The sequence below is a fragment of the Rhopalosiphum maidis genome, chromosome 4 (assembly GCF_003676215.2).
Source record: "Rhopalosiphum maidis isolate BTI-1 chromosome 4, ASM367621v3, whole genome shotgun sequence".
In the NCBI taxonomy this organism is placed as follows: domain Eukaryota; kingdom Metazoa; phylum Arthropoda; class Insecta; order Hemiptera; family Aphididae; genus Rhopalosiphum; species Rhopalosiphum maidis.
In genome coordinates, this window is record NC_040880.1 from 38,969,024 (window position 1) to 38,993,807 (window position 24,784).

A 24,784-nucleotide genomic window follows, 5' to 3' on the forward strand; every position below is an offset into this window, starting at 1 on the left:
TATTATGCACATCGACTTTTTATGATGTATATATAATAATGCACAGTTCAATTGATTTTTATTTAAAAACGTGACGTTAAATTAAATAAACAGTTTGGTTTACTTATGAAGTTATTAAGGTATTTCGATCGTTGGATAAATTATAACTTGTATAATAATAACTTAAACCCGAAAAGAAGTAAAAAATATTTGAGTTCAACGATAATCAAATTGGATTAATTTTATAAATAAAATTCAAACGAAATTAATTGTAAGTCTATACAAAATTATCATTAATATTATATTTTTATTTGTACCTAATTGTAATATTTAGTTTTTATTAATAAAATGCGATTATTATTAAATAAGTAAATTGTAAATATTACGTATGTACTCATTTTTTATTAGTAGCAGTATTATACTTAAATCCAGTATTTTGAGACAATATGATACATTTTATAAAATATAGAACATATTTTTTCTTTCATTATATTATATATTTACATAAAAAAAGTCAAAATAACATCTTAAATAAAACTAATTCTTATTATCATATTATCTAATGAACACATATTACTATTTTATTTATATAGTTATGTTTTGTTAATTTCCATATCAATGCATAATATTCTTATAAATTAATTAAACTAAATCATTTTTATAATCAAAATGTATCAAAAAGTAAATTGTTTGAAATAATTTTTTTTAAATATATTTAAGTTTTAATTCAATACGGACCATTTTATTTCCGGACATAAGAAATCTCAAAAAATATTTATAACAGTAAATAGTAAGATAAACGTGAAAAAATATGAAAATATAGAACATTTAATTTAATTTAATATTAAATAATAAAAATTACTTTATGATAAATTATTTAAAACTAATAATAAAAATAACATACTATCAAAGTCCATATATTCGCCATAAATTAATATCTAACAAACTTCGTATTATCACATTGTGTTTTAAGAGGCCGTTCTGGTAAAAGTGAAACGTATACAACGCTCAAGAGATGGCGTTGAATTTCATATCGCCGCCGCGGCGGTCACCCGTAACCACGCTCACTTTCCCCAAAGCGGGGCTACGCGCAATAGTCTCGGGAGCGGCACATTATTATTTCACAGACCGCCGTTTAGAACGTTTCGCGTCAAAGCTATTTTGTATTTATATCACTTGCGTAAATTTAAATTTGAATATGATAAGCGCTTGTTCACAAACTAATTTTATTATTGATTGAAGTTTCTGTTCTCTAAATATATATGGAAATACTTAAACTATAAAAGCTATTTTACAACATAGTTCTTATTTAAAAAAACCATCAATTAAATTAACAAATCATATAAAAAAGAAAAAAAAGATATAAAAAAAATGGAACACAGTCCTCTGGAGGAACTTCTCAAATTTATTTTGGTGTATAAATCATGTTTCTACGACTAACGAGAGCTGAGGAAAATGGGAAGTACAAAAACATATTTTTGGTTAAAAAACTCATAAATTTACAGTCGTCGTGTGCTGCTCTGCGAAGTATAGCGGCAGCATTCGAGAACCTAACCTAATCTACAGTGCGGTACGGCTGCAGTCGCACGCGGGGTGGTGGTATGAACATTGTTCTCGAACGCTGCCGCTATATTTTTTAAAAATTTTAAAAATGTTGAAAATTTCAAATGCCAATATCTCCGGTTTGAAAAAAAAATTCAAAAATCTGAAACGAGAACGTCTAGAGGAACTTCTCAAGTTTATTTTGGTGTATAAATCATGTTACTACGACTATCGAGAGTTGAGGAAAACGGGAAGTACGAAAGCATGTTTTTACGGTCGATTTTTCGCTACCAGAACTGCCTCTTAAATATCCCACGTCATCATAAAATTATTATAATTTGTTTAATAAAAGTACGATTTGAATAATTATTTTTTTAAACTTGAAGAGAATTTGATGATTTAGTTAATTTTATTATGGCTGAACCACATATAAAAAAAAGTTATGATATTTAAATCGATATAACAAAAAAACACCTTAGGTACCTACAATCTGCTTTGTTACATGTGAATAAATAATAGCCTGTTGAATAAAATGACAAACGTAATCAATGTATTTAAGAGTTATGATATAACTCGATAGCTTATAATAGTCTAAATAATAAGTGATTTAAATCCCTAATTATATTAATTATTTACATAAATCAGTTAAATACTGTATTTTTTTTAAATAATAGGTACATTTATTACATGATATAATAATAAATAAACAAATTGAAGCCAATTCAAAATATGACAAAACTAGTTAACACCAATACACGTTTATTTTTTTAAATAATTAATTAAATTATTATGTTTTTAACCAATATAATATACTATAAGTACATTTGATACGAGAATGAGAAGCACTCGAGCACAAAATGAATCGGTTAGGTTAGGTTAGTAAGTTGGTCGCGGACGCCAGTTTATATGATAACCAGTGGCGGATTAAGCAATTTGCCGCCTACAAGCAGGACATTTGCCGCCGTTTCATTTTCAACTTTTTTTTTTAAAAAACAAAATACATATAGAAATACATTGTTAGTTAAATTATTCTTTATTATTTTAAATTGAATACAATAGTCAAATATTAAATTTTTTTCGTTCGGCTTTTGAGGTTAGCGAGTGTATTGATTAGATCTTGAAAGTCAATTGCCGACACTAATTCTGATTCAATGCACAGGAGAGCCAAATTATTTAACCGATTTTCGCCAATAGTAGATCTTATATATGTTTTAGTTCTTTTGAGACACGAAAACGACCTTTTTGTCGAACAGTCAGTAACTGCCATACAGGAGTATATTCTTAAAGCTATGCTAACATTCGGAAATAGTTTTTCTAAATTCTGATTTCTAAAATATGTAAACAAACTTTGGTTTTGTTGTTTTCTTTCTGTTGCATTTTGCATATAAGTTTTGAAATGTGTGCATTCTTGTGTAAATGTGTTTTCATCAATGTCTGTTTCATAAAATTGTTGTAGTTTTTCGGCTCCTTGGACAATATTATCAGTATCAATCGACTTGTTGTCTATGTTGATCAAAAATTTGAATTTATAGTAAATATTTACATACTCAGAATGTCTCATTTCTAGTTGTTTTCTGAGTTGATCCAATACAGCAAAATAAACGGTTTTTAATTTGTCTTAATCACCAAAAACCACTTTATTTGCTCTAGTACTACATTTGTCTAGTTCATCGCATAATAGAGATCGCGTAGGACAAAGTTTTTTGTCCAATTCATATTCTTCATTTCTAATTTTTTTTGCTTTATCAATGAATACTTAGAACATTTCATCAGTTCTTATTTCACTCACATAAGCAATTAAAGATTTGTATAAATCAACAACATGGTTTGAGTTAGCTGATGTTGATTGTAAAAATGTGCTTGTTTTATTGAATCGTTCTAACAAAGAAGTCCAAAATACGGCCATAAAGACCGACTCAAATGTACTTAAGTTGTTTTTTAAACCTGCAGCTTTTCTACGATTTATGGGTTTTTCAGAATTATTATTTTCTATATCATTCAATGTTTCCATAAATTCTTTCCAACTATTTTTGAAAGAAGAACATGCATAATAACGACTAGATCACCTAGTTCCAGTAGCTCTTTTCACTACCTTCTGATTTGGTTTTAATTTCTGTTTCATCAATTGCCACCGATAAGTAGATTTTGCAAAAAAATCATAGATAACTTCTAAATAATCAAAAAAAAATGCCGCCTCTTTGATAGAATCAACAGCGGACAATCCAACAAGGTTTAGACTATATCCTCCATATGGTACATAAATTGCTAATGGATTTAGGTTTTGTATCCTTGTTTTTAATCCTAAGTAACATCCAGACATGTTATTATTGACAAAAACAACGTCGTATCGCCGTATTAGCTATCGCTATAATGTATAGCTATGATTGTATTAAAATAAACCGTTCCCGGGAAAAACATAGTTTTGTTAATAATAAAAATTCGAATTGATCCACCGAAACCATTTCAGTATTTAGTATTCACTATTCAGTAAGCTAATAACCTAATGAGTAATAACTAATATTCATAAATTATAATATAATTTTATAAATCCATTTTTTTGTTTAAAGTACGGCAAATTTGCCGCTCCAATCACCTGATTATATTGCCTGTATGGTAACTCGCCACTGATGATAACATTTTGGAAACCAATTAAATTGATAACCACACGTTATTTTATAGAATTGGATATTTATCAGATATTTTTTTTTACAATGTCTTTGGATTCTCCGTAAAATTTACTATAAAATTCCAGTGGTATCAATTACTTAAAATAATTTAACAACAAGTTACGTATGTAACATGTTATATTCCGCATTCAGCGGAAACAACATGTTATATGTTCATAAATATGTAAATTATTTTAATAGCATCACCCCACTCCAAATCAAACCTGATCATAGGTATTAATAATACTAGTCCTCTGTACATCTTTGAGAGCTCATATAAATACGAGTAGAGGACCTAGAATTAGTCAGAAGGTAATCGTTGTTCTAGAAGGTAGTGAACTCCGGTGTAAGACTATTGCTCGTCGTGGACTTTGTCACAGCCACAACACCGTGAGTTTACGATCATTTCCCCTTATAATTATGCATAGCAGTAAGCTATTTTAACTTTGTTTTTATTTCATTTATTTATGATTTTGTTGTTTAATGTAATAAAGTAACTATTTTATTTCAATTAAAACGTCAAGTGTTGTAATTTATAACTACATACCTTTCTCACTACCAACTCAAATTCAACCAAGAACCGTGCTACGTCGTTTAAATAATAATTAGTACGTGGTCAGTGTCCTTCACAGCGATCACTACATCATGTATGCCACTTATGAACTATTGTCATGCTTACTACCCACATTTTAAGTTACTCGCCAATTATTATTTTCCTTATTAACTTCCTATTATCAAATTATAATTGTAATAGTCAAATATCCTGCTATCCGTTACTTATTTTAATGTTATATTCATCAATCAGGATTTGTGACTTAACTGATGAGTATTAATCTCCACTCTTTAACGCCATCAGTCCATTTGTGACATAGGTACTACAATTATCCCGAGACCTTGAAAATCAAATACGTGTACTGTAGATTTTTCAATAATTACAATTTTAAATGACTTCTTCATAACACATATATTATTCTAGTCAGCTATATAATGTGATATTGAGTTCGTGTATCAATTATTAATCGTGTATTGTCTAAAGATAATATGTATGTGTTGTTATGGTGTTTTATACTGTACCGTTTATGTTGACACAATATTACAATATTAAAAATATTATGTTTGACATTGTGATCATAATGATGTATCGTAAAATCATTATGTTAAAATTATTGACCGGTAATTTTTACACTACACTACATGCTATAATATAGTATTTAACACTATCAGTTTTGATAGTAAGTAAACAATAATAGTATCAAAAAATGTTATGTTATAGTTTAACATCATCACATCTAAATTATTGCACATTTCGAAAACTTATTTTGATATTATTAATAAAATATTTTAGTATTACGCAGTACTATATATACGAGTGTATTACTTTATAGTATTTGTACATAATTTTACACCAACATATTTTTTATTAAAACTATATACAGAAGTAATCCTCCATAAATTTATTGGATGTATAAACATGTTTTCATTATTATTTATTAGACATGGATGATTTGGTTATAATATGTAGATGCTATACGATTTTTCCATATTTACCACATTCACTACACTAAATTGTTAAAATATATCGTGTAATAAATTGTAAACCTATGTTTTGTATAAATTACATTGTGCTTTAAATCAAAAAATATCAATTATCATAATTTTATGATACTGCGTTATTTTGTTATCTCATTGCATAAGTAGGTACGGCTGTTCCGTTTATAGCTCAATACAATATTTACAAAACTATTCTAAATTGTTGTATTAAATAAAAAAAATATGTTAAATAGACATGTAGGTACTAAAATTTTGAATATTTTCGAACTGTTTTTAGTATACTCACGTAAAATCGTAAATTCTCGTTTGTTATTAACAGTGATAGAATTTTAAATAATTCATGAAGTGTTTGCTAAACACGGTAGTTCAAAATTGTATTTGAGTTCTGCACTACGGATCATACCTAACATTCTGTCCGAATGTTAAATACGATTACTTAATATAAGTATATTTGTTTTGAGATGAATAAAAAAAAATAATTGGCTATATAATGAAATGAATTCCCGTTATCAAATTTCTCAAAATTTAAAAAAAAAAATTACACCAATAATAGTACGTATAATAAGCATACGCAATATTATTAATATTTACAAGACTATGATGAAACCCTATATCTGTCTTGTATACTTATTTGCACTCAAATATTCGGCCTTATAATAATATTATATCCTTACAATATATTATCATATTATTTTGTATTATGTGTTTAAATTATAGATTTTTTTTTAATAGATTTAAGAACAATGTGGCTTGAATACATTTGGATAGCATTAACTGCTACAGTTGTAATAACAAACAAAAGTGTATCTCATGCTCAGAGTCACAACGCTAGTGAGTCTAAAACAACGCGTCATCTAGGAAATGATGTAGTTCAGAAACTACACGATGATACACTAAATACAAAAAACATCACACCAATTATAGATAATGAGAACAAAATTAATACCAAAACATTGTTTGGAGATATTATTGCGAATAGTATGAACAACTTTTTACCTTTTTCTAATGCCAATGAAAATTGTACTAAAGATGGTCGACATTTCGTGAATGATTTAAATAACCAAACACTATGGGCTGTTAAAAGTAAGTAAATTACATTTTCTGTTAGACGTATAATATTACTAAATAATATAGTATTACTAATGTATTTGTTTATTCGGATTAATTATATAATAATATAATAATATAAAATATTTTATAAAAACAAAAAATAACTGTTTAATCATTAGGTACACTAATTTTATTTATTAAATATTCATTAATAAATACTGATTACGATTAAAATGTTTGACTATTTCTTAAACATATAATCTTGAGAATTGTGGTTTTACTGGTTAAATGAATTGTACTCTGTATGACGTGATGTTTTAATCTTTTTTTTTTTTTTTGTTCAGCATATTGCATATTCAGGAGATATCGCAATGGATAAATCCTTGCAGGACATGCTGTATAACTTTAAGGATATTTAATTTAACAAAAGGTATATATTTTTAGACGTAGTTATATAAGTAATTGGATTTTTATTTGTTTTTAGATTTTAAAACCACACTAGTTTTCATTTATTATATAATACAGTGTTATATGACTCATTGTATTTGTCTTCGTTTACTCCCATCTACCTAAAAATAATGGGTATTGAGATACAATGATTTGAGTTAGTGTAAATCGAAAAATACTATAAATTTATAAGCTCTCCAAGACTCCATACTAACTTTCTTAATAAAATTCATAAAGTGTTTAGATTAATATATACATGACATATCTACAGGTTGATTTTGTTGTCAAACAGTCACTTTCTGATTATTATTATTGAAAATGTTTAATCAGGAAGTAATATTTAATATAATATAGTAAATTATGTAGTACGTACCTGTAATGTAATCTAATGAAAATTTAGCTTTTATAAAATACATAATATTTATTTATTTACTATGGACCTAGGCCATTTACAAAATAAAATGCAGTATTAGATTTACAAAACTTATAACTAAGTGACAATATGCTGAACAAAAAAAAAAAAAAGATTAAAACATCACGTCATATAGAGTACAATTCATTTAACCGGTAAAACCGCGATTTCTCAAGATTATATGTTTAAGAAATAGTCAAACATTTTAATCGTAATCAGTATTTGTATTAAATTTGTATTAAAATACAATGTATGTTTATATTACAAATTTAACAATAATTTATAACTATTTAAAATATTTAAAATACAGTCACTATTTTTGTTTTTTTATAAGCGTAAAATCTAACCTTACCATATTTTGACGAAATCAAAACTTCATAGGTAAAATAAAGATTTATTTTCGAAAAATTTATGTTATTCTATTTTAATTCAAAAAATTCAAAAATTGAATACTAGAGACTTGAAAATTTTCACCATTACAATTATTGTATTATGCACTATGCATATTGACATTTTCGAAATATTTAGAATAATTTTAAGCTATTAATACTAAAGAATCTATTAACATCACGTACCATACTACATCAATATTGACATATTAAGTCTATTTGCATTTGTAAATAAATAAAGATTATATATGATTTAATACATAAAAATATTTGCGACTACGCGTCTAAACTATCTAGCAATCACTGTAGTATATGAAATCGTTCCATCAAAAATATTAGTTCAAATTACTATTTTATTAATGATATTATAAAAATAATATGTATATTTAAAAAAAGTTCTACTTACAGTTTTCGGTCAGAATCGTTTTTGAGACTATGATTTATCGATGAATTCAAATTCAACATTTCCATTAAAACACCTTAAGTTTCTATAATCAATAACGATGTATACTCGAAACCTACTATACATCAAAGCGACCTTGTTACCTATTTTATCTAAATTTTATTTAATATAAAAACCTTTTAAAAGTACTTAACGGAGAAAAAATTGTATCGGTTTAAAAAAATAATATTTTTATATTTAAGAAACGGTTAAGTAACATATTATTTTAAGCTTTTATCTATACTTGTTTATAACCTATTAATATTCATAATATTTAATATAATTATAATAAGGGAATAACTCATTTTCTAAAAAAAAAAAAAAAACATTAGTGTTTATGGAAATATTTCTTTTGACATAGTTTGAAAACACTATAAATTTGTTTTTTGAAAATCATTATATTATATAATTTTTTTATTGTAGTTGTTTATGCTATTAACTTTTTTTAATTATATCAAACTTTTTTTATTCTATATTACGATATATTTGTTGTTGTTGATAATTTCAATATACAAAAATCAAATTTAGAAGGAATAATGAATTAATCATAAGTAAAGCAAGGATTTTCATACATTTTTTTTCTATTTAACATTACCATATGCTTAGTACGTACACAGTATATTTCACAACGTTTGTAATCAAGTACTTAAAGTTTAAAGTACATATTTTTGATTATACGAGCATATTTGAAGATTTTTTCGCATATTTTGAAAGTTTATCGAAAATTAAGGACTTTGCTAAATATGTTTTATGAATCAAAGTTAACAACTATATTTAACTACGAATTTACCATAAAGACGATAGAGACTAATTTTTATCTCAATGGTGATGGTGAATGGGTAGATTAGATTAGATTTGTTTGGTTGTATTACTGTTTATTTTATACATAAATTTACATTAAAAAAATAGAATTAATTTATAATTTATAAGTATTTAAGCTTTTTAGAACGAGGTAGATTGACACTGAGTTACACTTCAAATGTTGGTCAATTATTTGATTAATAACTAATGGATTACATACACTTTGAAATTCGATGTTTTTATTATTTTTATTTTCTATACATAATTTTTTTTTTAATATTCTTGAAGTAGTGTAACGTCTGTAGTCACAGTCGTTACAGTAATATGAAGTATTAAGTACTTGAATTATTTTAGAATTTTAACTAAAAATTACTTTGTAATACAATAATAATCAACCTAAAATAAAAATTTAACACACATTTTTAGATGTTAATTAAAACTTATAAAAACAGTTAACTATTTTATTTTTTGTACTTTTGCAGGAATTTAAAATGTAACCACGTAATAATTTATACATAACCGTAAATTATTTATTTTTCTTGTGGGAAAACCGTTAAATAATTATTGCTTTAACTAATCACTGATGTATATTGTTATTAAATTAAATGTTCAATTTAAAGCTATATGTGTTATCTATACAAATATATTTACGGCGAATATCCGAGTAAAACATCAATTAATTATTGTATTCATTAATTGTCGCGATAGGTGATTCTTGGATGCAATGATAAGTATTATGTAAACAAAAATATACTAATTTTATAAGCGGTGGAAAATGGAGTTTTCGTTTCTCCCACCATTCTAAAATGGTTATTATAAAAATTTTCCTGTAAACGTGTATAGGTATATCATAATAGAAATACATTTCGCAAACTATACGCGTGTAATAAAAACAAAACTATTTATGATAATTTAAAGGCGAATTAGTTAAATTAAATTTACTTATGAAGTTAAAAAAATTCATTGAGATATTCGTTTATATACGTATATACAGATATTTTGAACGCTAAGCGTTCTTTTCATCAAACCTCAGAAGTCGTAAATATCGTTTTAATATGTTTATGATACATCGAGTAAATTATTTAAGTAAAATCACACTAGCTCCCCAAAAAGAAAAATATTGCAGCAATGGACATATTATGCGCGTAATACTAACTATACTATAATATGTCATCTAATTTAAAAACTTCAGCACTTTCCGTCAAACGTAAATTATACGTTGTATTATGAAATACCTAATATGTTTATTACAATATATGATTTATTATTTCATATTTGAATACATAAAGTATTGGTATTTATAAATGTGCAAGGAATAATTATTTTATAAAAATATTTACTTGGTTAATAACATATTAATCATCGATATTATTACCTATCTACAATATTATAAGAATATTCAATGCATGTATTCTATTTTATACAAAATTTCATAACATACTATTTTGTTTTTCAAATGGTATCTAAAGTTGTTCTCGCATAATATATATTTCTAAATTAATATATTTTATACAGTCGCAATTTGAAAAGGAATTATTACTGTAAACAACACGAGTAACATTTAATCTTTAACGAAGAACAAAAATAAAACTTAGATATATGTTGAGTATCGGTAAAACCATATTTTAAATTTATATTTTTTTTACATTTTACAATATTTTTATTTCATTCAAAGATTCAATGGTCGATAATATGTTCTGCAATCAAAACATTTATATTTACTTTGGAATATCAAAGATAGATTCGAGATTAAGTTAAGCGAGATAATATTTATAGCAAGATATAATCGATATAAGTTTTAGTATTATTCAGAAATATAAAATATTATTCCTTCGCAAATAACTGTATGCATAATACATATTTATTTCGTAAGGTACCTATTGTGAAAATAATTATCATATCAGAATTGTTTAGTCACAATTACGTCTAATTATTACGGTGTCCACTATTTAATGGTAATATTAACTACACATATATATCTTGTAATATTTGTAACATTTTTGATTACGTAAAGATAATTTAACTTTAACAGCCGTCACAATAAAATATATTCCTCAAGTCTTAATGTGTTCATATAACATGATATAATGATCTCAATCGAATATTGCCGCCAAGCAAAGTTAAATATTAGTTACGACAGTAAGTTAGGTATTAATCCAACCTAAATTAAAATACATAGTTCTAAATTTATTATTAGAAACAATATTATAATAATATAATAATAAGTCAAAAAATTGAATTAAAGTATACGTTAGATATGTATTTTATAATACGCTTTTTATTAAGGGGATTCCATCCCGTGATTTTCTGTCTTTATCTAACACACGCGTGGTATAGTATTTTAGACATGTTTTTTGCCAAACATACCAATTGATTTAGCGATAAGAATCCTGAAAACAGATTTAAATTTGTCGTCAAGTGTATATGAAATCGACTTTCTCACAGCTTTGATACTTTTCCCTAAATTCCTAAAAAAAATTGTGTTAAAAAAGAGTAATTAAAAATTGCGTATTTCATTTTTTGAAGAAGTTAAAATCAAAAAGTCAAAAATCTGGGAAAGTCAATTTAAAGTAGACTAGACGACATATTCAAATCTGTTTTTAGAATTCTTATCACTTCATTGGATCAATTGGTATGATTGGCAAAGGATCCGTCTAAAATCCTATGTCGCGCATGCGTTAAACAAAAACAGAAAATCACAGTATCGAATCTCCTTAAGTATATCGATAGTACGCATAAACGTTTTAATTACTATGTATATTTTTTTTTATAATAGAAATCATAAAAATAATATACATATACCACTATCGAATATAAGAAAAATAACCGTAATCACTTTGAATTTGTATAGTGTACACGTCTTCGTCTAAATATCCTGGATCAATTTTATCCGGCGACGTCAACGAATTGGGATACTTTGACCAGTGCATGCGCGTGTCATCAAAACGTCTTGGGATTAACGGAGCGTACGCCATAGCCAACGTACGTTTCCACTTAGCTGCAGACGAAGAACCTCCCGGACCTCTTGACCAATTCGACATAATCAAAGCGGATCGGGAACGATCGAAAGTATGATATTTCGATAGTGATGTTATCAATGATGAATGAACGGCGACGTCGGGAATTATATTTTAAAATTTAAACCAATTTCAGAGGGATCCGTTGGAAGTAGGACCGGAAAACCTATTATGGGGGTTGTGTTTTCCAGACTCGTGTACCAACGAAGACATAAGATTATCCGTCGATCGCGCGTTGGCGCCGGCTTTCCAGGCGCACAATATCAGCGTGAAAGTCGCAGTGTCTCCGTTGATGTACACCTCTAAGAACACGACGTTAAAGTATACCAATGCAGTTTTGATCATCTAGTGAGTATAATACTGCATTATTATCTAAATTGTATAATAAGCGGCGCTGTCGATCATGACAATTGGCTAATAATAGTATAATAACGTCTATACGTTTCCGCAGTTGAATTAACTCTCGATGGATATCTCACGAGTCACGGATACGATAAATATAAAATTTCCAATATGAAATATCCCACGAGAATATTAGTTTTAGAAAAAAAAATATATAATATATTTAAAAAAAACAAACATACATAATTCATATATTATAAATACTTATATCGATATAATTCGTCTTCATAAGCTTTTGGTAATATCCTTACCACAAAAACGTCATATCATAGTAAGTTACTACGAGGGTCGTAGTAAATATTTTGTACGTAATCATTAATATACAACAGTATTACGTATTTGAGATATTTTTTCGAAGTTAATTTGACTGAAGATATTATTGTTACCGGTCACTAACGGCTGACATTGTTTCATGTGTCATAGTGGAATATTTATCGTGGGCTGTGCGTTGATGATCGCCGGGACGTTGTACGATATATTTACAGATCACTCGAAACCCGGAAAATGTTCTTTTACCAGTAAGTTTAGAAACGTGAATAGCTAAAATATGTATAAATATTGTATAATCACTGTTAATGTAATAACAATTATCATCGTTACATTGACGTCTTTGGTGTTTTAGGTAAGTGCTTAAATTCGTTCTCGGTGATAACAAATATGAGAAACTTAACGGAAGATCCAAAAACCAAAGACTTTGCTGTAACCAATGGGCTTAAAACTTTGGGAATAATCTCCGTAATAATCGGTCATAGAGTAGCGCTAAACTTAGGAATCCCATCCTCTGATCCAGAATACTCGGAACACGTATGAGAAACAATATTTTTTTTCTTATTATTGATTTCAAACGATTTTAGCATTTTACTATGTTTTTATTTTAAAGATTTTTACCGATTTTTGGTGGTCGTTCCTCAAGTCTCCGGTAGCAGTTGAGATATTTTTTGTAATAAGTGGATTTTTTACATACGTCGTGATCGAAGAGCGTTTAAGGAATAGAAAACCATTAAAGTTTATATTCTTAATGATTTACCGAATAATCAGGTATTGAATAAAATTTACCTTTTTTTTTTAAATTTAATTTTACATTCACTGTTATTTGCTAAAATTGTAATAAAATTTTATTTATAATTTTAAATAGCTTTTAGCTTAAGATCCAGTATATTGCATATGATATTTTTTTAGAAATTTAACAAAAGCAGAATTTCTACAGAAAATAAAATGCACATTTGTTAATTTCCAATGTTGTTCAAAATAAGGTTTCAATAATTTCCACAATATTATATCATAATGATAAATTAATAGCCAATATTATATCAATAGTTACCTACTATTTAGAACAATTAGAAGCCTTAAGTCAAATTTGAACATATTTCGTTTTTAATATTCATTTTGTAATACATACATTTACAAAATATTTAACATGTATATATTATTTTGATTAATAAAATTGTAAGGCAATTCAAATACACAGACCAACTATTTGTAGGTACTGAAATTTCGATTCAAACTTAACTTCTTGAATCATTTACAGAATTTTTTTTTAATAATTATTTATATTGCCTATGGTTATATGTATACCATACATTAAGACAAACATCAAAATGACTGTAGAGAATCTCAAAACATAATTTATTCTAATAATTATAATTTTGATCTAATAGCGCATGAATCGCAAAAGTATATAAATCATTAAATGTTAAAAATAAACAATAATTATTCAAACGATTACGTTAACAAAATCGTCTGACTAAATTAGTAATATATACCTGCATTAAAATATTATAAATGTACGTGGTTGTTCTTCGATAATTTTTAAAACAATAACTTTTACAATAGTTTAACTTTATTTTACGAATCAATAGACAATACGCTTGTTTGATTTTAACGAAGTTGTTTATCATTTAAAATGTTATTGTTATATTTATAATATATATATTTAATATTTACAGAAATAAGAATACAATAAAATGTATATTTATTTAATTTTTAGAATTTTCCCAATGTATATTACTGTTATTGCAATATTTGCATTTATTTTACCTTATATGGGTGATGGCCCACTGTGGAAACTTATTGTTTACCCCGAAGCCGAGTTTTGCCGGAAAAACTGGTGGACCAATCTATTGTTTATAAACAACTATGTACATTCAAACGAAATGGTAAATATTTTATTTTTTTATTTGTAAAGTAATTTCCTATCTAATTTTTATCATATATTTAAATTATACGTATTGTTTACGAGTTACGATATGAATATATTTTATTTAAATAAAACTATAGTGAATCCATCATGGTTGGTATGATACACGTGTAGTTATAAATGGTTAAGAAGACGCTATACCCGCATGTGTTGTCTCTGTCTTAAACACGCTAACATAGTTAAAAACGATTTTGCGCGGGACAATTTTACTCCCTCGATATTTATATCAAAATTACCAAAATTTTAAATCACATTGAGAAAAACTTTACCTGTGTCGTAGCATTTAATTTTTTTTTTTTTGATAACATGAATGCAATTAAAATTATCGGTTTGAGAACTTTATGTTTTTTTCATTTAATTATTAAAAATTATTAGTTACCATTATAAAAAAAATTAAAACGCTACAACACAGGTAAAGTTCTTCTCAATGCGATTTAAAATTTTGGTAATTTTGATACAAATATCCAGAGAGTAAAATTGTCCCACGCAAAACAGTTTTAAACTATGTTACGTGTATTAGACAGAGACAACATATGCGGGTATGGCGTCCTCTTAATATTACAATTTATCATACATTTTTGTAAAATTTTTACGAAAATCAAAAAACATGAACAGTGTGTTTTACCAAACTTGTTCATAGGTCCATATTAATGAGTTTGGAAGATTGACATGCTATGACATGCATTAATTTGTTATAGTGACTTACATATTTTAGTAATTTATACTAATCTTTCAACATATAATATTACCATTTGTAAAAATAGTATACAATAATAATACATTTTAGATCCATTATTATATTTAAATATTTCTGTAAAATCATATTTATTGATTTTTATACTTAGTATAAAATAAAACCATTTTAACAATTGATAAATTACTTGTTTGAATAAAAAAAAAATATATCCCCTAAAATTACAGTAGAAAAAAATGGTTATCTCCAAAAGATACTCCTACATAGTACAACAAATCTGAATAATTAAGAATATTTATATTATAATTATTAAACTGTTTGAAGTAGATGAAATAAAGAATTTGGAATAAACATTTTAATGGAGGGATGTTGGAAACTCTTTTCTACCCATATTAAAATTCCAGGGTAACTTCGAAATTATTATCATTTAGACTACAAGTACTAACGTTGAAAAAAGAAGTATAGTTAATCAGTATTGAAATACTAACGAACAGTTCATTTTCATAAATTTTGAGATGAAGTTACATAACAGCCTCATTACACCCCACTAAAACACCTCTGTAAACAATTGGAGGTAGCCACACATTTTTTGAAACCCCAAACCAACTCAAACATCGATATAAATTAAAACAAATCTCATTATAAAATAAATCATTTCGTTGGCAACTTCAATAAAAAACATTGTATTTTAAGACCGAATGATGTTTAAACGATAAAAATTGAGGATATTTCAGCACTGACATAGTACAAATTAAATCCATTGCTGGTATCCAAAATTCACTGTCGGGGGTGTCAGTTAGATAAATTCACTATATTTTATTATCCATCTAATGTTAACATTATCCAGATGTTACCATTAGCAGTGAGATACTAGCTGAATTACCCGCCAATGACGTCTGCTGGTTTAAAGTAAAAAAATATTTATATAAACAAATAAGTCTTCTAAGGAGTTAGAATAGGTTTTGTTATATTGGCTGAAATCTGAGTTTTCACACAACGTCATGAAAACTAAACCAATTAATATTGAAGCATTTATCCAAGTACACTCATATACTGTATATGTACTAAAATTTAATATGTAAGTAACACAGGAACTATATTTTTGTCTAATGTATGCACTTTTCTTGATCGAAATAATATTTGTAGCCGAATTTGTTTCCAAATAATTTCGGAATAATATTGCGTGAAATGCATCAACAGTATATCAATAACAAACCGTAATTAGATCCACGCAAAATATTTATGTACACTCAGATTTAAAAAATAAAAAATATTATTAAACATTATAAAATTGTAATAATTTATCTTTTTTTCCTATAATACGCAAATAAAAATGAGTATCTACAGATACAATTATAACTAGTATAATATTTAAGAAGGTTTACATTAAATTACTTAAAATTTTCAATAAATATATTTATGAGTTTAAACATAACAAAAAAAATAAAATAAAATTCGAAAAAATTATCACGTTTAATAAAAATATTTCCTACCACCAAAATTATATTGCTTGTGTTACAAAACCATTAATCACTTACAATAATAAATGTGTAAAATATAATGAACAACTATATTTTATCGAATGCAAATGCACACCTTTTCAGTCCGTAAATTACACCTCTGATTAGATTATAGTTTTATACGGATCAATAATCTATCAAATTTTTATTTTTTGTTTCATAATGTACAATTTACATAAAGACGTGTCATTAAATTACTAAAATTACAATGAAGACATTTTTGGTTTATTTTGATACATGTCAACCTTGTCTGTAGTGAATTTAATACTCGTTGCTTTTTATACATTTAATAATTTGATGTATATTTGAAAATTATTTTTTCTACGTCTTCTGCGGTATCATCATGTAGTGAACTTAATTTCATGTTTTATTTATTATTGTCGAAGATTAAATTAAAGCCCCTGTCATTTTTACGAACCAAAGGGTTATCATACATACTACGCATGTTTGATTCCAAAACATTAAAACCTTGTTTAATAAACGAAATCATGATTGTAATTTGAATTTCATGGTAGATTGTAAACAAGTAAAACTAGTTTTTGTCGCCAGTCATCTCCGTACCTAATGGCTTCTATGAATATTGTAAATTTACAATTATTTATCGGTATACACTGATGACCAAACACCGGAAGTTATTTACTTACTATTCATGACTTTTAAAGTCCGACGACTGACAAAGAAAAGTTTCGCATGTTATTTTTATTATAAATTTAAATTTGAAATACATAATATATGATACTGTGATTTTTAAATATTCAGAAATAATAACAGAAATATATAGTCTCTTTTATAATATATTATATTGGTACTATGTTGATAATTTGATTAAATATTTTTCATTATATTGTGCAATATTATAGATATACATGATATATATATATATATTAGCGTTATATGTTTGGTTATAATACACTATGAGACAGTTGTCATATTTAAATTCGCTTTCGTTAAATCATATCTGCATATTATACAATAATAGGTACGTATCAAATAAGATGTTTAAATGATAATAAAATAATATTTTATTATCCAAAAAATTGATACGATATTCAGTATTAATTCAACCCTATGGTATAGTTCTATACATGATGTTAACCTAATAATATAATACTTAGGTCTTTTTCTTCTGTTACAAATTATTTATAATAAATGAATTGACAACACATTGCGTATACTGAATTCTGCATTCAACAGTTTAAAAATGGAAACTGTAGGTGTACATTTCGATCTAACAATGCCCTTCATATATAAATGCTACCTAGTTTTTCAAGTTCGTCTGGAGTGGTTTCTACAACAGTGTGTTATATACCTATTTATTGTATATCATATTATCTTACATGCACACGTATTGTCCTTGAAACCGTCAACTTATTCAAGATGTAGACGATACACTGCAATTTATTCGAAGTATACGTATTCAACTATACTCGGCATTAGCTAAATCATAAAATAATAATTATTAATTATTAATACTAAATAAAATTATGTTTTTGCATAATTGTAAATAATTTTATAGGAGTAATAAAGTATTTAGAACATATTACACAGACGTATTATTATCACATTTGTTTTACGCGTACATACAAATTAATGACTGTAACTTTAATATATTTAAACTCGTGTTCCTCTAAGTATATATTATATTTTGTTATTTTGTCTGCACTATACAGATATGTGTATTTTAATAATTTAATGATATCATTTTCAGTGTATGGTACACGCGTGGTACTTGGCATGTGACATGCATTTTTTCATAGTTGGAATTTTCTTGACCTATATTATATGGAGATGGAATAAAGCCGGTATTGTTATTTATGGCATTCTCTTTGCTATATCTATTTATATACCTGCAAAATCAATTTATGATAATAAACAATGGGGAGTAATGCCATACTTCCATGGGTAAATATGTCAATTTCACTTGAAAAATTGTGTAAATATTACTATTAGTATTATTAAATATAAGCTAATAACTTGTGCATTTGATGTTGTAATAATCATTTTATATAAAAAAAAATGTATAAATTCATTACTTTTTATGAAATTCTTTCAGTTAGAAATATTAAGCAAATTAGATATTTTAATCTGAAAAAAACTAATCATTAAAATAAAAAATACTTCCATACGTTAAAACGATGTTTCTCGACAATAATTTCGTTGTATTCTTTCGTTTCCGATTCCAGTATACGTTGCGGCGATCAACATAATATTCTTAAATTTTTAATAAAAGCATTGTCATTATATTTTTAATAGACGTGGTTGTTTAAAATTAAAAATAATTATTTAAATTATAATTATTTTAGTAATATTAAAAGTCTCAGGACAACTGAACATTTCCAAAAAGTTTACATAAAGAGTCATTACAGGATTACTACATACCTCGTTGGTCTGGCAGCCGCTTTTATATACTTGCGTATTAAACAATCTAAATTAAAATTTTCATTAGTAAGTAATAAAGAAAAATAGCATTGTCTTAATTAATTCGGTTTACGTGCATAATAAATTTTTCTTTTTTTTTAGGAAAGTAGAATAATAGGATTTATGACATGCTTATTGTTGCATATTGCCTGTTACATTGTTACCGGCTACTTATATTTGCCAGGCCTTACGTACAATCCATGGAATCACATAATATACTTCACGTTCCAGAGAATCGTATATTCGTTGACCATATCGTACTTACTTGTCGTCAGCTCTTTATCTAATTTTGGTAAATATAAATAAATATAATCAGATTTAACGTTTTAAAAAACTAAGGATATTGTACAAAGAGCTTATAGTAGTTCAAAAAAATAAAATACATTTGTTGCGCCTACACGATTACACATTTATGGAACTACGAACACTTAAAATACGTCTTATTCATAGGCATCTACCTAAACGTATACATCTAATATTTTTGATTATGTCAAAAAATATATGCATACAATTAAAAAATATCAATTTACCAAAACTATTAAATTCGATTGCATAAAACTACCAAAAAACACAAAAATAGGCGTATTCATAAAATATTTAAATAATATTGCAACGTGACAGAAGACCAATATTTTGGTTTCCGTTATTTTTAGAATTATGTATGTGTCCAATATTATGAATCTGATAATCATTTATATATCTGTCTCAGTTTGTTTCATATTTGCGAATTTGTATTAAATAATTATTTTTGTTATGCAACTGAAAATCTACCGGCCGTAATCTACGCATAACCCCGTTAAATAGTCTCTGTCTTCGTTTGAAGCGTATGTCACGATTCAACACAAAAATTTTCGTTGTTGCTATTGTTTGTTTTTTTTTAATTATTTCGTTTTCTTAAACATCACCATAGAGTGGTCACTAGTTCAGCGATTATATTATGTTCTGCGGCCGTGTCCGCCTGCCGGGCAATGTATGTTGAGATGACTGTTTTCCACGAGTTAATAAAACGCTCATTAGGTATAGGTAACCGATTTCAATTCTATCGATATGATTAAAGCTTGTTCCTGTTTGTTATTATTTCCCAATTCGTATAATAATATTATTATTGTGTGCATCAATTCCCATCATGTGATGACAAGACGTACCTGTCGGCGGTGATAAGTACGTATAGTATGCTTCGTGTTTCTGCAGGCTTTAACGTTGTATAATATGTAAACGTCTCGTTGTGTCATGCCGACAGCTATAATTATTATTACTGGATACTACTGTACAGATTTATACGATCAAGTGATACCGATAACACAATAGCGTCATTTGTTTTTTTTTTCTTTACCCTTTATTAATTATTATTATTTTATTTATTATTATCATTCTCAATAAAAAAAAATCCTTAGTATCCCACGGACTTGCTGATTCTTCAACTTAGGGTGGTAACACTTTATTTTAGCGGTCAGCCGCTTGACGCTAATCCGAAAACACATATTTTTTTTTAGAATTATACCTATTTAACTTTTCTAGATTTTGAGTTCAGCTGTCACGTCGTATTGATTTAAATTTTAACCTGAAGTCGTAGATAAATACAAAATGAACATTCCACCTTTCTCGTTACAAATACATATATTATATTCAAACCATTCATTAAAGAAGTCATTGTATCCCATAAAAAAACAAATGTTCCTCGGGCACACGGTTATTTATTTAGGTTTATTTGGGTAGGAATTATTAATTATTAAGTACCGTACAATATATTATTAATTTATTATGTCCTACGTATTTTTTTTTTTAACATAATATCAGATACGTATAAATTTTAAAATACATTATTATTATAGTAAATTATATTTTGAGTTTTGAATAAAATAATTGAAATTTTATTTTATATTTGTATTATTATAAATACATAAGTCGGCAATACAATATATATATATATATATATATATTGTATTATTCGTGAAAAATAATTAATATTTATCTGTTATAATGAATATTGAATAATCAAGTAAGATAATACTAATAGATAAGATTTCATAAGTATCTCTAATCTCATGATAAATTTTGTAGTAAAAATACAAATCATAATTGTAAGACCTACTGGCTACTTGTACAGTAAGTCTTACAATTAAGTACGAGAACATAAAATTATATTAACTTTATCAATACCTCATCAGTCATCTTATGACTTATCAGTCATATTTGACATGATATAATGCATGAATTATTATAAAATTATTATAAAATAATTAATGAACATGATTAATATTAATTATTAATTGTTAGTAAGTATTTGGTTTATATTAATTATGTTAATCGATCGTGAATTGCATAAACAGCATTAATTTTATTACTATTTTCATCGTTATATACTTATTTTTATCACATACTTGACACCTTCTATCTCGCTTATTATAATATACTTTATACTCGTACATAGCAGCAAGAGAAATAAGTATTTACCATGAGTTTTTTAGCTATGATAGTTGTTTAAAGAAATTTTATTAAATAAACGAAAAAAATTCATTTTATTTACTTCAGTTATGATAAATCGTAAATTGATATTAAAAAATAACTAATATATTTATTCACACCTGAACAATACACATCACAACTGATCAAAACAAAATTATTTTCCAATAGGTTTTATCAGCAGTTTTATTGAGTGCAAACTTTTCACTGTCATATCAAGGTTATCGTACGTTCTGTATCTGACACATTTTATTGTTCAGTTGCAAAGTATTGGTCAAATCCGTCAACCACAATATGGAAACTTTTGGACATTGGTAATTTTAAAATATATTGTTTATACTCGAAAATTTATTGCTGAACAGTAAACACCAATTAATTTATGATTTTGTCTTTCTAATAAGTATTGGGAAATCAACGCCGATTTAATAACAGCTCTATCGTACTCTATATTTTTTAATCTAATTGTGGAAGCACCGTGCAGGAAAATATTTAAGGAACTTATGAATGTATTTCTTAAAGGTACAAATGTTTATTTTTCATATTATTAATATTTTATGTAGCTCACTTTCAATAATATTTATATTTGAAATTTTTTAGCCGAGAAAGAATCGGATTCGACTGAATCATAATGTGGACAATGGGAGTAACGTCCAAATACCAAATGTAGCTCCTTCGTATTTAAGATAAGCTCAAAAACATTAAGCTAAATGCCTCTTTAATATTATACTGTAAAACCATAGTGAATATTTAAAATGTGTAATATATTATAATGTATCTATTTTATTTATACATATTAGATATGATGCTAGAATAACAAGTCAGCGCGTGTTTGTTTTAATGGAAAACAAATATACAAATTAATTTTATTTAATTAACATTGAAGATTTACATTCGTTGAATTAATTTACTTCGCAATATTATAGACCTTTTACTTTATTGTAATCAGAAAAAAATCAAATAAGTAGACATTGTATTGTACCGTGTATTGTAGTACTAGCTAATTCTTCACTGTGCAGTCAACTACAAGAAATATAATTATTACAAGTTAAAATATGTATATTATAAATTATATAATTATTTAATATTACATTTTATTTTTATTTTTTGTTGCAAGTAAGTTATTTAAGTCTCAATACATAATACAGTGACATATTTGCAGGGAGAATGAATCCACTATTCATGACTTATTTTACCATATTGTATTTCAAAGAAAATAACAATAATATAAGTTCATATACATGACAACTGTTATAATATAGAACAAAATACACTGTTTGTAGTAGTACTTAAAGTATACAAATATTTTTACGATGGATGATTTCAATAACAATTATACCTAATTAATGTTTATATAATGCCCAATGTTGATTTTGAGAAAATAAACATGAGCTATTATTAATATATAATAAATAATATAGATAGATAGATATATATATATTATAGAACCATATATGCACAATTATGGGTTCCATAATTATAATAGCTATTCTCTCTAGCCTAAGCTAATCAATCGATCATGTGAGGGTGGAATAATTAATTTTCTTTCAGATAACAATAAACCAATAACAACTAGTAAGAACAATAAAATACTAGGAGATATCAAACATGTATATTATCCTATTATCCTTATTAGTATTAACATTTTAATAACTAAGAAACTACTTGTTTAAATTTTAAATTTGGCAAGTACACCAACATTAAATATATATATATATATATATGTATTCACTAAATAATGTACAATGGAAAAAGGTAGGGGAATTGTCTCATTTAAAAAATAAAAATTTGTACTATCGTATAACACACAATTAGTAGTACTAAAAAATACAAATATTTAAAAAATTTAGAGTGTATTTAAAAATTCCAAAAATCAAAATTTAATTAAATACATTATTAAAAAAAAAATGGAGTGAGTATGCTTAGTGAATCATTCAGTTTAATAAAAAAATAAATTTTTAAATTCCACATGTATATATTTTATAATATACGTTGAATTTCGTTTTAGCAAAACATTTAATCTCTTAGTTAACATGTTAATTTAATTTCGGAAACAAATTTACGCGAATTTTAATGTAAGTTACCGAAGTTAGAGAGAAATTTACGTGGTAATTACGGAGCAGTCCCCGTCGTATTAGTGATTTCTGGATAAATACATATTTTCACTTCCAAGACAAACTCCTAAATACGCCACTATATTTATATAATAATATGGTTTTCAAAGAGGAAAATACACATATAAGTTTTACTAGATTTTTGATGGGAAACATCTTTTGGAGCGCCTGAGGGGTAAAATCGTCTATTATGTTTCTTAGGCTGTGTGACAAGAGTTATAGCTAACCTCACACTATTCTACTGTTGGATTATCCGCGGCGGGTGAACGTGCGACCAATGTTTGTGTGCATTGTTTACTTGCGTCACGTATGGTGTGTATGTTTAGAATGTTTAGATATATTATTATGGTCACATTGTAAACACGTTAAGTATATAATGTACTTATGTATGTTTTTTTTTTTTTTTGATATTACTATTAAAATGTTTATTTTTATTTAAGTATTATTATGGTAGATAGATTTAACTTTTCCGGAAACATTGTATTTATTACTATAATTATTTATAATTTATATGTAATAAGTCTTAAAATCAAATCTATAACTGTTTACAACTTGATCTAAAAATTTGGAAATTTATTGAACAGACGAACATGGGATGCAACATGAATTTGGATTCCGATATTAATTCTGCCCTTATGGCTGAAGAAGCGTTTACAAATTTGCATATTCGTTTTATAATTATG

The 24,784-nt window shown here is 26.2% G+C and overlaps 1 protein-coding gene across 3 annotated transcripts; it reads left to right on the forward strand.

Moving 5' to 3' along the window:
- On the forward strand, nt 1–23,250 carry LOC113548074 (nose resistant to fluoxetine protein 6-like). Of its 3 annotated transcripts, none has more exons than XM_026948738.1 (14): nt 1–250; nt 6,471–6,821; nt 12,131–12,348; nt 12,433–12,644; nt 13,122–13,216; nt 13,321–13,502; nt 13,579–13,736; nt 14,686–14,854; nt 18,818–19,011; nt 19,413–19,554; nt 19,630–19,819; nt 22,162–22,304; nt 22,392–22,509; nt 22,588–23,250. In XM_026948738.1, the coding sequence occupies exons 2-14, from the start codon at nt 6,482–6,484 to the stop codon at nt 22,617–22,619; spliced, it is 2,193 nt and encodes a 730-aa protein (XP_026804539.1). In that variant the 5' UTR covers nt 1–250; nt 6,471–6,481; the 3' UTR covers nt 22,620–23,250. The 3 variants fall into 3 exon arrangements, with proteins under 3 accessions (XP_026804539.1, XP_026804541.1, XP_026804540.1); XM_026948740.1 differs by having other exon boundaries at nt 42–119; XM_026948739.1 differs by lacking the exon at nt 1–250 and adding an exon at nt 4,524–4,834.
- The last annotated feature ends 1,534 nt before the right edge of the window (nt 23,251–24,784 follow it).

Bases quoted from the DNA above. Each gene is read 5' to 3' on its own strand.
- LOC113548074 (XM_026948738.1), top strand. From the start codon at position 6,482: ATGTGGCTTGAATACATTTGGATAGCATTAACTGCTACAGTTGTAATA. The intron at 12,349-12,432 runs GTATGATATTTC...AACCAATTTCAG, and splicing joins CGGATCGGGAACGATCGAAA to AGGGATCCGTTGGAAGTAGG. The intron at 22,510-22,587 runs GTACAAATGTTT...GAAATTTTTTAG, and splicing joins TATGAATGTATTTCTTAAAG to CCGAGAAAGAATCGGATTCG.